The 14246-nt window shown below is 58.9% G+C and overlaps 1 protein-coding gene across 6 annotated transcripts in view; it reads left to right on the top strand.

Moving 5' to 3' along the window:
- Positions 1-14246, top strand: part of TNS3 (tensin 3) — a 200746-nt gene that overhangs the window by 57976 nt on the left and 128524 nt on the right. For 4 of the 6 annotated variants that reach the window (XM_059397165.1, XM_059397160.1, XM_059397158.1 and 1 more), the window contains one exon: positions 13502-13540. The exons of 1 other annotated variant lie outside the window; for it this stretch is intronic. Coding sequence is in view for 3 of the 5 variants with exons in the window: in XM_059397160.1 (XP_059253143.1) it covers positions 13502-13540 (39 nt within the window). In the remaining 2 variants the exon portion in view is untranslated. Of the gene's footprint in view, positions 1-13364; positions 13398-13501; positions 13541-14246 lie in introns of all 6 variants that reach the window. One more of the 6 variants, XM_059397163.1, reaches the window with a different exon arrangement.

Raw genomic sequence — 14246 nt, 5'->3', positions numbered from 1 at the left:
GGGGTCCAGGTGGGACCACGCAAGTATGGCAGAGGTGGGGTCCTGGTGGGCTTTGGCAAGTGGGTGGGAGCTCTGCAGAAGTGGGAATCCACGCTGTCCACCCCATGGCCCGGGCACGGGTCCCTTCCCCGTCCGCCCAGACCACACACTGCTCTTACGGGAGCCGTCGGTCAGGAGCACAGGGTATGCCGACCGCCACACAGAGTGTGCTGTACTGTTGTTTTGCAAACGTAAGGCCCCACATTGGGATAGCGCAGTGAGTTGGTGGGGCTGGAGCCTGCCCGTGGTGGTAGGGAGCGGTCATCTCGTGGAGGGTTCCCACGCTGGGCTCGCGTGAGCCCCCTGCCATCTGTCTCCAAAGCCAGGGCTCTGTCCTCAGGCCCCTTAGTCCCTTGCATAACATAGATGTCCAGCTCACCTCTTCTCTTTTCTGGATGTGCTTTGATGGGACCCCAGGGCTGGCCCCCTTGGTGGGGTGGGAGCCCCCTTTGGGAGAGGAGGGAGCCCTGGGCGGCTGCAGGGGCCTCTGTGCCTTGTCCCCATGTAGCTGTCATGTGGTGGCCAAGCTGGGAGGCTTCCAGCCTCTCAACAGAAGCCGTGAGCTGTGACCGGCCCACTGTTCCTCTCTCTGCAGGTTGAGCCGCGGCCCTCCCCGACCGCCCTCCCTCCAGAGCCTCTCATATCTGGAACCTAGGCAGTGGCGGCCCCTCCTGCCGCTGCCTCTGCTGGCCTCATGCGCCGGCGGCCCCTGAGTTCTGGCTGTGGTTCAGAAACCTCAGTGACCTGCCGGAGACCGCGTTTGCCAGGTGGCCCCTCTGCCATGAGGTCCCGAGCCTGTGGGGTCCTCAGAACCACCGTAGATGCGGGTCCAGGGTAGAGCTGGTGCCACTGGCGTAAGTGAGGAGTTTTAGCCAGGAGCTTCGTCCGCTGGTGCCCTGGATCTCCAGATAGCTCTCTTCTCTGGTGTGCCCCAGGTGTGGTTCGTCGGCTCCTCCCCGCTTCCATCCAGCGGATGGGGGCTGCTGTCACACAGCCCCCGAGTCCCAGCAGTCAGGGCATTGGGTTTCAGAGTCCCCAGCTCTGTGCGTGCTTCGTGCTGGCCCATGTGCCTGGCACCCCTGTTCTGAAGTCTCCAGACCCCCCAGCTCGTGCCCTCCTGCCCCTTCTCTGGCCAGAGCCCGTGGCCCACCCCCGCAGTGTCTGGGGCTGCACCAGGAAGGATGTGCGAGGGCCTGGGACCCGCCAGCCCCTCCCAGGTCCTTTGTCCCCCCGAGTGAGCTGCAGCTTCTTGGCGTCACTCAGGCTTCTCAGAACTCCTTGGGAGATGCCGGCAGAGCTGGGCACGTCTCCGGAACTTGGCTGGTGGTGGGGCTCTGGGCCTTGGGGGACGACTTGGTTTGTGACGGATGCCAGCATCGCGGGTTCGAGCCTGTGCTGAGGCTCCCGCTCTTGCCTCGGTCCCCGGTTTTGCTCAGAAGCCCCAGCTCAGACTCTGCTGTCAGCTCCACGAGAGACTTGTTTCATGGTTTTCATTCATCACGAAAGTACTGGAATCCATGCGTGGTGTGGTGCGGTGACTTACACTTGCGCCTTCTGGAAGGTTCCTCCGAGAATGTTCTTTCCTACCATGTCACATTCGGTCCGTGCGTCTTATGATCCTTTATAGACACCGCCTGGTGGAGGCTCATGTGACAGCTTCGCCCCTGCCCTTTGTCCCTTGTGTCTGCGGGACGTGGTGGGAGGAATGGTAGTGCTCGTGGTTTGACGTATTTTTAGCAAATTAATTCCAGGGTGTTCCTGGACTCCCCTTGTCTGAAGGGGACCTTCCGTGGAGGGGATCCCACACAGTTCCTTGGGTCGTCCATGCACCTGAGCCCGAGCTGGGGGCATGAGGGTCCGTTCAAGCAGGCCGGCTCGCAGGAACGTGCAGGTGCCCGGTGCAGGGTGGGAGACGGGGTGTTGAGGCCGGGCTGCCCTGGGGCCGGGTTTGAATGTGGACAAAACCGAGAAGGAGCAGTTGGTGTGTCATTTTCCTCTCTCAAGTGTTAGTGATGGGAATCACCGCTCCCTGAAACTCTGCACTGGGGGGACTCCTTTCCTCACGCCTGCCCTCCTCTGGGACAGCAGAAGGAGGCCGTGGACCTTTCTAGGCACAGCTGTGGGAAGCAGCTCGTGACCATGGGGCAAAGACAGCAGGGTCCGGGCTTGACTGCCCCGTGGTAGCCGTAGACGCTCGGGCCTTCCTCTCTTTCTCTACTCAATCAGAATGTGGACCTTCCCTCAGAAGGTTGGAGAACTGGGTTCAGCAGCTGGAGGGAACTGGGGCCCAGGGCTTCTAGAGGGAGTGTGTCCCGTCGCAGTGCTTGGGGTAACTTGGAGCGGCACATGCCTCTGGAGACTGTTTTCTCTGCGGTCAGCGTCCTTATTCTGCTGACTCAACTGTGTCACAGACACAGAAGAGCCCAATCCCTGTGCATCTCGTTCCCAAGTGTTTAAACGACAGGAAAGGATGGTGTACTTCCCTGTTCTCTTCCTGAGAATGGGGTCTTCCCTGCTGAGCACACAGATCCCATTTAATTGGCTTCGCTTGTGCCCCTCACGCAGCCTGGCTCCAACCTGCGAGAGCTTCTACAAGGTCAGTGGAGCCTGGCCCTGCTGCCTTGACTCTGGCCGGCTCTGGGGCTCCTCCCAGGGGCTCCCAGCCTCCCACTTGTCTGGCCATCATATTCCCTGTGTCCCTGGCATCCTGCCTTGATACTTGCTGGCTGCAGCCCAGGCCCATCCCAGGGAGGACTTTGGTGGTGCTCTTGGGTGGTGTCCTGAGGTGTGGTCCCACAGGGACAGTCAGTGGCATGGCAACGTGATCCCCCTGCCTCTCTGCACGGGCTCTGCTTTCTGACCTGCTGACCTCCCCGCTGGGGGGATCCGGTGACTCTTCTAGGCTGCCACGTGCTGTGGACCAGCTTGCATACCCCTGTACTGCGGCGTGTGGCTCCCATGCACTCCAGGTCACCTGTCATCACTTTTGTCATAGAAGCCATGTCCCCTCCACAGACAGCTCTGGACTTGGGCGGCTTGCCACTTGCCTGTGTCGACGGCAGCCCTGGCTTCTTTCTAGAAGGCACTAACTCTGCATTCTTCATTCACCCTCGCTGGCAGCTAAGGGCTCCGTTCACGACTTTCTTGTCTGTACACAGTGCCGTCTTTCACCCGGCAACGCACACATTCCTATCCGTTCAGAGTCTGTCTGCATTGTGCGGCTCGGCAGGGTCCTCCCAGCTGTGGGTACCCCACACCCTCCCCGGCCTGCCCGCGCCTGGCGCTCCTGCTGCTTCCTGGAGCGCTCTTCTCCCGGACCCCTCGCTCTCCTGCCCTCAGGCCGCAGGTGCACCTGTTGGAATCTGCAGACGCCTGTGGTCCTGTGCCATGTTCCCGCCCTGTCCCAGCCTCGGCTGGCGGGTCCTGGCGGACAAGGCATACATGGGCGTGGGTGTCAGGGAGCGCATGCTGGGCTGGCGTCCTTGCTCCCCACTGGGATCTTTTCGTGCTCCCTGGACACCACAGTGGGTGCTCCTTCTTGGGATCGCCGGCCAGGTGCTCACTGCTGCTGCTGCTGGGAGCCCATGTGGTCTGTGCTGGCGCCTGGCAGCGTGGACTCGCACAGACAGATTTTGGGGACTTTCCTGGCCCTGCTGGGGGCCGCACTCCAGCTCCAGGCCAGAGACCATGGTGCATCCAAGAGACGAGGTCCCTTCTCCGAGTCGCCTCTCTGCTACCCACTCCTTCCTTAACCAAGCCCCGGGTTCCGGCCGGGGGACTCATCATGTCCCTGCTGGTGATTTCCCTGCCTCCTTCCCCCATGGGAGGGACGTGCTGGTGGCCTTGGGGGACCTGCATCTTGGTCCTCACAGTGTTCGCTCCCACCTTTGGCTGCCCTCTGCTCGGTTGCCGCCCCCGGACGCCGTCCCCCTGCTGTCAGACCATGTGTGTCCCCGGACAGCTTAGGTCAGGCCCTCAAGGACAGACGCCGGGGTCAGGACCGTGCCTGCTGCCCCCGCCTCAGGTGGCCGTGGGTGACTCCGCACGTTTGTGGGGCCCGTGGCCTGTTCCTGCCTCCCGTGGGAAATCACCAGTCCTGGTGCCAGCTTTCTCCTGGCGGCGACTCTGGAGGACAGGTTTTTGGAGTGAAACCCCCTTCTGCCCACTTTCAGGGACAGGATGGCGACCCTGTAACAGCTCCAGAGTCTCCACCACCACATTTCAGTTTGTAGAATGCAGCTTCCATTTCACTCTGTGTTTGCTTTTCATCTTGGAACGCTCTTCATGTTGAGCAGGGATCCGGGAAGCACTGACCTGCCGTTTTCCTGCAGGCAGAGCTTGGCTCACCGGGCCTGTGCCTCTGCACATCTGGCTCTAAACCCCGCAGGTGTCCCCTGGGCCTCACGCTGCTGGGCCTGCTGAGCCCTCTGGCAGGAAGGTACCCTGGGCTGCAGCTTCGTGGGGAGCCAGGGAGGACAGGATGCTGGAGTGACCAGCACGGGCTGTGGGTTCAGAATGCTGATTCCAAAGCCTTTATGTTACTTTCTGTCCTCTTAGAGGCTTTTTCTGGATGTTTAAAAGGCACGTGGCAGGTGTTGACTGGGGTGTCGGGGACCTGTTGGAAAGCTCTGTGCTCCCCAGGGAGAGCAGGGGGCCCCACGGAGGGGCAGCAGAGAGTCACCCCTGCATTTCCAGGCAGACCTCGGTAGACGGGGCCGGGGCTGCAGGCCGGTCTCGGGCGTCCCCCCAGGATCCTGGCTGCAGTGAGACTTTGTAAGCACGAATGGAAGCTGAGCTTCCGATGGGGTGAGCCCATGGTGCCCGCTTCTGGGCTCCGACTGGGCCGGCTGCCTTTGCGCCACCCAGAATCCAGAGCTGAGTGTTTCCTTTTTCAGGTCTGGTGATAAATCGCACGCTGTCAGAATTAGTCGTGTGCCCTTCTCAGGGTGAGGGGACAGTTGGTGAAAACCAAACTGTCCGTTATGTTATTCTTAGACACTGTGGACAGTGCTTTTCTGGGGGGCGTTCCGTTCAGCAGCCCTGCCGGGAACGTACCATTTCCTTCCTTAGAGGCCTGCGGCGTGTTTGTGTCTTCTCTCCTTTTCGTAGCAAGGGCCGTGTTAAAAATGGACCAGGGCAGGATGTGCCGCAAAACTTGTGCTTTGTAGGAATGTGTGGCCCCCCACATTATCTCTCCTGGCCCGTGCACCTTGCGCCCAGTGGCTGCCATTTACCAGGTCTGGGGTGGGCGTCCAAGCCTGGGCCGGGGGCGTTTTCCCCCATCTCCCCGTCTGCCAAGACATCCCCCCACAGGGTGGTTCATGGAAAGTGTGGGGCGTGGCTTTGGCAGGGGCGGGGCTTGGTGGGGGCGGAGCTGGTGGGGCGGGGCTTGGGGGGGCGGGGCTTCGTGGAAGTAAAAGAGGGAGGGGCTAGACTGAGCAGAGAAAGGGCCATCTGAGCCTGTCAGGTCGCTGGGAGAGGGCATGCGGGGGACAGGGGACACAAGGCGCGCCTCTGAGGCAAAGTCCAGGGACTTTTCGGTGCTATCCAGCTCACCCTGTGCTTTTGACAAACTATGTGTGTGTTGTATCTAAAGTAAATTTTTAAAAAACATTTTGTTAAGATTTTATTTACTTATTTGAGAGAGAGAGAGAGAGAACACAGGCAGGGGTAAGTAGGAGAGGGAGAAGCAGGCTCCCTGCTGAGCAAGGAGCCTGATTCGGGGCTCAATCCCAGGACCCTAGGATCATGACCTGAGCCGACGGCAGACGCTTAACCAACCGAGCCCCCCAGGCACCCTAAAAAGTAAATTTTTGTTTGAAATAAGCACACGGTTAGGAAAGTCTCATGTCATAAATACAGGCTAGTGGTTTTGACCATGGACAGTTGGGTGTGACATGCAGGTGGGGACTGTGTGCCCTGCGCCCCAGTGCACCACCAGGGACCCTCACTGCCTGTCCCTGCTGAGGCTCGTGGCCTTGCCCTTGAAGCAGGTGGACACCGGGCATCAGAGTCCCCGTGTCTTCTTGCTCTGATGTCAGTGATATCCTCACTGCCTTGGGGTTTGCAGGGGGACAGATGGGAGCTGCTGGCCACCACTGCCCCTCTGGGACATGGTGAAGGACACATCTCCTAGGCGCCAGCCTGCCTTCTGGTCTTCCCTCTGGTGGGGGCGCCGCCAAGTCACCCGCGGAAGGGCCATGGGTGACACAACCCGCTTCTCTCGTCCCAGGCGAAGCTTTGGAGAGAGCTGACAGGTGTTAGTGTGGGGGTGACTGTTGGTTTCTTCTGATTAGTTCAAATGAAAGTATTCATCAACATGGGTGCTGTCATTGTGACAGATTCCCCGTCACTCAGGTGCGTCCGAAGGTCTGCCACGGCGACACTGGTGAGGAGTGGCTTGGGTTTGGATTTTTCTTGGTCGAAAGGGTTCCGGGAATTCAGTGTGCTTATGTCTCGGATATAAATTTTTAAATGACCAGAAAAGTAAAGGCAGTTTTTTAAAAGCTTCTTAATTTTACAAAAATATATATTTTGTCTTTCTGCAATTAAGTTATGTTTATGAGATTTTCTTCTGGTTCTTTGGCAAACCACCAGCATCTTAAGAAGCTATCACATGCCATCTTCTTTATCTCTTTTCATAAAGATAGGACCTGGAATCTAGTGGGTACTGGCCCCAGTGGTCTGTGGGCTCGGTTCTGGTCCTGTCTAATTTCCAGGGGTCCTGCACATGACATTTCATCTCTGAGGCCCCCAGCTTCCTTGCCTAGAAAGTGAGACCCTCAAGAAGGTGCCCGGCCTCTCCACTTGGCCAGATCTGGTCCAACAGGCTGAAGTACAGGCCTGCGAGCTGGCCACTGAGCAAGCATCCCACCGTGGCCCAGGTGGCCCTTCCCCACCTCATGAAGAAGCACGATTGGGACACTGTTCCTGCAGCAGACTCACAGATTTCTGGTCTCGGATAAATATTGATAACCAGGCGAATTCAGAGCAGATTTTCTCAATTTACTTCTTTTCCATGCTGTGCGAGTATTGACAGGCATTTGCCGCAGCTCATGCCTGGTTGGGTCAGGAAGCCACCTCGAACACTCAACTACTAGCATGCATGTATGAACAGGGCCCCGTCTGGGGTAGGTGTGCAGCTGTGTCCTAAGCTCTAGAAGTTACTAGAATCATAGAGCTTGTCGGGGGGCTGACCCTGAGGGCCCGCGGAGTTGGGACAAACCTGGGCCCGACAAACCCGACAAACCTGGGCCTTACCTTTGTTTCTTGCTTTTTTGGAAGAAAAAATGCAACCTTCAGTAGCTGCTTGCTAATGTGAAGACTGAATGAAAGGATCTGGTGAGTTCCCCACCCTCTGCACCCATGTGCGGCAGGCAGCCCTGGAGAGGGGCTTAGCTGGACCCCTGGTGGGGGCATGTTTTCTCCTGGGGCTACTCGGGTGACTTGGGCTGTCCTGCCCCCCTGGGAGGTCCCAGAGAAGGCAAGTAAATTAATGGAGTCCGGGCCGTCAGCATTTCATGGAACGGTCTCTTTGCACTGCTGCTGTCCTTGTTTGGGGCCGTGGAGATCTGCCCCTGGGCCTCCCTGCCCTCGCCGGTGCGCCCCCACCCAGAGGAGTGCTGTGGGCAGACTGGACGGAGGCTGAGTCACCTGCTCCTGTGGCAGCCCTCCCAGACCGGCCTAGAGGACCCCGCTCCCGCCAGACTTGTAGGAATATCCCGCGTTGACCTGCGTTCTCCACTGGTCCCGTCAGACTGAGGGTGGGTGACACAGGCAACATGTGCCCAGCCCCTGGATCCACAGGTAGATTCTGAGCCCCAGAACCTCAGAATGTGGCTGTTTGTGGAACTGGGGTCTCGATGGAGGTGATGGGGCCGGAGGGGACACCACAGGACTGGCGTCCTGAGACGAAGAGTGGGTCAGAACACAGATGCACAAGGAGGGGCCAGTCATGGACGTGGGGAGGAGATGGCCGTGGACGCGCCTAGGGGAACGGCCCCGACGGCCCAGACTCCATCAATTTACTTGCCTTCTCTGGACGCATCAGGGGAACCGGTTGTGCCGCATGTGGCTCTCATGCCACGCGTGTATCTCTAGCCTCCAGGACTGGGAGGGAAGAGATGTGTGTTCGAGGTCTGGGATCTGTGGGACTGTCCTTGTCCCCGAGAGACTGACGTGAGTGGTATGTGAGCCCCTCTCTGGATGTCAGTGCTGGGCTTCTGTCCTGTCACTGCTCTGCTCCCTCTTTCTGATCAGCTGCAGTGATTCTGGTAAACACAATTAAACTTTTATCTCTTCTCCATCTTACGTAATGGGCAAAAAAAACATCTTGTGTTTGTCGATCAGTAACACACAGACCCAGAAGTCAGAGCTGTAAAATCATAAAAGATGAGGAGAACACGAAAGATTCTGCCCCCAGGAGAAAATCCTGCCCTCCTCCCTTGGGACTGCTGATCCGTACAGAGACGCGGGGGCCTCCGTGATTCTGGTGGACACGCCCCTCGGGCGTCCGTCTGTCCAGCTGGGTGTGGGGTATGGGGGGGGGGCGGGTGCAGCCCTCTGGTCTCATAAAGGAAAGGCTTCGCAAAGATCAAGGAAGGTCAGCCATTCACCCCGTGGTAGCCTGCCTCTGTCGCAATTCATGTTATGATGAATTTTAAAATGATTGTATTTAATGGTGCAAGTTGAGCATAAGGTCACGCCTTTTCCGGGGCGTCTCTCAGGAAAGTGCCTCTTCAGCCATCAGAGTTGGGCGCCCACCGGTTCTTCTCCCTGTCGCCTTGCTTCGTGCACCGGTGGTGCTGGATGGGCTTACCATGGGCACAGGTGTGCGTCTTCGTAACTGGGTTCTTCTGGGTGGACGCCCCTTCCGGGTCTGGGCAAGCGTGCCGTGCCCAGGGAGAACTGACCTGGCCGGCTGAAAAACATGCCACGTACTTGAGGGCACCAGCTTCTGTGGGCTTCCGTGGCACTTGCTCACGTGGCCAGGCACAACTGGGGCTGTCCACGATTTCAGAAATGTCGGCTCAGCTCTACCTTTCCTTTGCGGGGGGCTTCGCTACACACGCATTTCTGGAGAGCATGGCGGTGTCTGTTTTATGTTGCTCTGTTCGGAGGACAGTTTCGTAAGAATCGGCAACAGCGAGTGCTGGGTTCCTTGTTTTGTTGAGCGAACGTACAGGGAAACGACCCAGGCCATGGGGTGTGAGCTGTAACTTCTGCCCCAAGATCTTAATTTCCAGAAGTAAACAGAGGGGCCGAGTCAGACCCTGTGAGGCGGTCTTACTCCCGCCGGCCCGGCTCAGTCCCCAGGGGTGTCGGCCAGAGCGCTCTGGTGCCTATGGGGAGATGCACCTGCAGGGCTGGGCCTGAGTTGTGCGTGAGTGTGCGGTGACACACGTGCATTCTCCATTCAGACACACCGTCACACGTAGGCACACCAGCACTCACACCCACACTCCCGTTCCTGGAGCACAGTCACCCCTGGGGTATGAGGCCCTCCCTGTCCTGGTCACCTGCCTACCTACCCACCTGCTGGCTTGGGGAGAGTTTCCCATATCTCATGCAGCAGGTGCCACAGAACCAGCTGTGGCCAGTGCAGACCTGTTTGTTTATGGTTGTCCTTGGTTACGGTGACTTGTCCCCTAACACAGCCACAACAAGGCCATAAAATGGTCCCGGGGAAGACCTCTCCCCATCTCTCCAGGACTGTGGCCTTTATCGGTAGCCCTGGTCCTGTCCCCCTCCCCCGCCCCGGGCGGGCTCTGCCCCTCCCCCACCTGCCCCGTGCTCCTGGTCAGAGAGTGAAGCCCTTCCTATAAGGGGAGGAACTTGGAGTTTGGACCCAGTGGGATCTGCCTACATGGCCCGGCCTCTATGGGACTGAGCACTGCACACACCAAAGGGATGCTCTCTGGCTTGCTGAGTGGCAGTGAGGGCCAGCGAGCAAGACCCACAGACATAGCACACGGCCTGCTTGGGACGTGAAGGTGCTCTTGGATGAACTGTGGGCATCCCCGTGAGTGCACCCTGTTGGTGGCAGCCGGGCCCCATCCTCTTGCGACCATTCTCAGCCCACCTTCCAGAACAGGAGGGAGCTTGGTGAGGGAGGTACTGACCAGACTCCAGGGTGCAGCCATGTCCTCCCTCTAACGCACTGGGCTGCACTCAGGGATCTGGGGGCATCCTGCTGTCAGACGGTCCCTGGGAACAGCGCCACGTTGGGGACCCTCCTCCCAAGGTCCCAAAGCACGTGGCAGGTGCTGCCGGGATTTTAGCTTCGTTGGTGAGACAGGCCTGGCTCCTGCAGATCCTGAACATCAAGAAGCATCAGCCCCTGTGTGATGGGGAAGGCCAGGCCCACCTGGAAACAGTCCAGCACCACATTGTTGCCTTTTGGGAAGTGAGCAGAGCAGATGGCCCGCCGGGCATGTGATCTGAGGTTGCAGTAAGATGGGGACAGAAAACAGGTGAGCGGGCTCCACCTTTACTGACCTGACCTGAACCCCAAGCAGCTGCCCGTGACAAGCTTACCTGGTGTCTCCGTCCCTCGGTGAGGTGGGCGAGCCAAGTCTCGGAGGGGCAGGTGCGTGGCTGGCGGAAAGCCCGGGAGCCATGCTCTGTGCCTCTCTGGTCAGATCGAAGAGCTGGAGGGAAGCCCGAGTGTCCAGGATATGCAAAGGGGGGTCTGCATGGCCATTTACATCCAGGTTCTGGGCAGGGGGAGGTCCAAGGGGGACCACATGTGCTCCCTGTGCCCTCCCTCCACAGCCCTGCCAGACCGGAGTCTGCTGCCGTCCTCTTAATCCAAGGGAGGAAATGTCCCTTGGAATGTAGCAGGCCAGGCCAGTGTGTTCTCCTAGAGTTCCCGTCCTGGAATCTGGCGTGAGCCACGTCCAGGGGACACGTGCCCACTGTGTCCGTTCGAGGTTGGTCTTTGTAACACTAGGTGTCCGCCATTCTTGATGTAAATACTCGTTTTCTCTTCGGCCCGCAGGTGGCTCTCCCCTGGGCCACACCTTCTTCTCTGACTTGGCGCTTCTGATGTGATTTCATTTGCAAATTCATTGTAGCCCTGGGATGTTTTCGGTTTGGTTTGCGTTTTGTCACGGGGTGGGTGAACACAGACAGCAGGGCTGTGATCCGTTCTCTGGAGCGGAAGTGTGGAGCCTCGTTGCTTCTCCTTTGTTCTGCTGCGCTGGGGGGGTCCGCTCTGCTCCTGTGGCCCCGGCTTGTTCTCCAGCGAAGACGGTGGGTTATGCCGTTGGCCTTGGCGAACGCCTCCTCCTGGCCGGCGTGTCCGGGTCACCCCCTCTGTCAGCCGCGGATGGGGCCGCAGGGAGGGGCGGGTCTGGGACTCAGGAGCCCGGGCTTGGAGCCTTCGCCCATTCTGTGGGGGGATGCCCTGGGGACAGGCGGGCAGTGTCCCCAACCCCCTCCGGCCAGGGGCTGGGGGGCACGTGGGAAGCACAGGACCCACCTGCCCTCTGGATAAAAGACCTCCCAGCCTCCCTGTGTGACTGGTGGGTTTTGGGACTGCGAAGGACTTTCCCTTTTGCTGACAAACACATGCTTCTAGGCAGCGAGTGGAAAACTCAAGAATAGACTTTATTTTTAAGGACAGTTTTGGGTTAATAGAGAAGCTGGACGGTACTCTCACTTCCCCCCTGACTTCCCTCCTGATTTTCTCCGTTACCCTGTTGCAGTAACGGGTACATTTGTTATCATGGATGAGTGACCACGGGGACATTTTAGGAAGTCACGTCCACAGGTTGTATTAGGGCTCGCTCTGCCCGTTCTGTGGGTTTGGACAGATGGGTCCCCAGGCGTCCACCGTTAGACCATCACACAGACCGTACTCACTGGACACTTCTGTGCTCTGAGTATCCCCCTCTCCCCCGCGGGCCAGCACCCATCTCGTTACGGTGCCCACAGTTCTGTCTTCCCCAGAATGTCACTGAGTGGGAATCGCACAGCGTTAGCCTCTCTCACTGGTGTCTTTGTCTTGGTGATTCGTACTTGTGGTTCCTCAAGATCTTTTCTTGTTTTGTAATTGCTGAGTAATGTTCCCCAGCATGGGATACAGATAATGATTTTTAAAAGATGGGAGCCCCGGTTCCTCGCACAGCCTCGCCGGGAGTCCCGTAGAGTGGCGCCCGGGGCCCCCTGGGTGCTGTATGGACACTGCCTATGAGCAGACGTGACCGCTGTGCTCTGCGCTCTGTGGGCCTGCCTGGCTGGCCGGCACCACCCCATAGGCGCCTGTCTGTAACTTCCTCTATTTCCAGAGACCTTTTTTTCCCCCCTTTTTTGGTCTTCGTGGTTTATATTTATTAGTTCCTATATCCCCCGTTCCCTCCTCCGCACATCAGGCTTGGACAGACACTTGTATGCAGCTGCGGACACGTGTATGGTGAGGGCATGTTCCTGTTTCCTGGGGGGCGTCGGCAGGGCAGGGATGCTGGCCACTGGGTCAGCAGTGCCGGGCTGTGCGTGGCGGGGGGGGGGGTGCTGGTGCCAGGGGACAGGGCCCTGCCCCAGCGAGCATATGAGTCAGCTTCCGCCCGAGCCATGTGTGTCCCGGACGAACGAATGACCATGTGTCATGTTCCCTGAGGAGTTTCGGAAGATAAGCAGCAGTTATAGATAGTTCGCTTGGTGGGAAGAGCCAAGGTCATGCTGCCACCCACTCCAGGCCACAGGGACAGTTAGCCCCCTGGGGGGGTCTCTCCCGTCCCGTGCATGTTTGTACTTTGAGGATGGGTGTGCGGGGTCCCTGGGAGAACAGCGGGACCCTGCTGGCAGGTGCCGGGATCCTGGCCTCCCAGGACCGCACGAGGCCGGCGTGGTGCCGTCAGTCACCCACTGATAGCCCACCCTTTCTGTCCAGGGATGGTCCGTGCTCCCAGAGTGTGGGAGACTGCCCCATGTGGCCGGTTCAGAGCACCCACGTGCTTCCTACCTCCCCCGCTCAGATGAGGAGGCCGAACCCCGGAGCCACTCATCTGCTTTCTGTCCCACTGTGGAAAAAGTTCTAGAAAAGGTGGTCCACTCTGTAAGGAGTACCGGCACTGGGTGGGTGGTGGGGGTGGCCTGAAGACCACCGGGGGGGGGGGGCCCATCTCCTTGTCGTGGCCGGGAAGGGCTCCAGCTAGCTCCCAAGTTCCTAGCCTGGGAGGCCACTGTTCTTTGAAGTCGAAGAGGAAATTCTTACATGAGTGTAGGGCACGTCTCAGGGGGAGGCTCCAGGGTTTGCAGGAGATTCTGTGAAAGGAGCTGGATTGCATGAAAGTGAAGAAAAATCTGGATTCTTGTATCCGCAGGCCTTGTCTGTGTGATGCTGGAGCTCTGCGGCCGTGAGTGAGGACAGACAGGGACGGCTCTGGGGTCGCACCTGAGTGGACCTCGGGTGGCATTTTCCCGGGAGCCTGTCTGCTTACTCTGTGTCTTCTCATCGTAGGTGGTGACTCGCCGCTGCGCACAGGTGTACCTGGGACAGGTGAGTCCTCGCTGTATCCCGGGGGTCCTGGCTTGTCACGTGGGACTGTCTTTGTCTTGATGTGGGGCCCTTCTTGGGGCTGTTAGGTTCCCTCTGGACCTCACACAGGACCCGCTTCACTCCCAGAGCCTGTGCATGGACCTCGGGCCTCTGGTACTCGCCCATGCACGCCTTCCTTAGTGACCAGAGCCATGACTGCCTTTCACATCCCCCCACATTGGGCAAGGCATCTGTGCCTGTCTTGGTGCCGTGGTGACCATGTGGCAGGGCATCTGTGTGTGTCGTGGTATTGTGGTGGCCGTGTGCAGTGTGGTTCCGTGGTGGCCGTGTTGCGGGGTGTCTGTGTGTGTCATGGTCCTGTGGTGGCCGTGTTGTGGGATGTCTATGTGTATCATGGTGCTCGGGCCATGTGGAGTGTAGCCGTGGTGACCGTGTCGTGGGGTGTCCGTGTGGAGGTTGGTCTCACGAGCACCGTCCCCTAAGCAGGCCTTGCTCGTGGACAGGAAGGTGGCCACCGGGTTTGGATGGCAAGTGCCCTTTGGCCAGTCCATGCATCCCTGGGCCCCATGTCCTCTGTGTGCTCATGGTCCTCCCACGCCATGCTCTGTGTCTGGTGCTTGTGGTGACTCATCAGTCCTCAGGCGTGGGAGCTGCGGCCTCCTTCCTGTCCACCTCAGGCTGTCGGCTCCGAGCCATGAGCTGCCCC

The sequence above is a fragment of the Mustela nigripes genome, chromosome 4 (assembly GCF_022355385.1).
Source record: "Mustela nigripes isolate SB6536 chromosome 4, MUSNIG.SB6536, whole genome shotgun sequence".
NCBI lineage: Eukaryota > Metazoa > Chordata > Mammalia > Carnivora > Mustelidae > Mustela > Mustela nigripes.
This window is presented reverse-complemented; position numbering and strand designations above follow the sequence as displayed.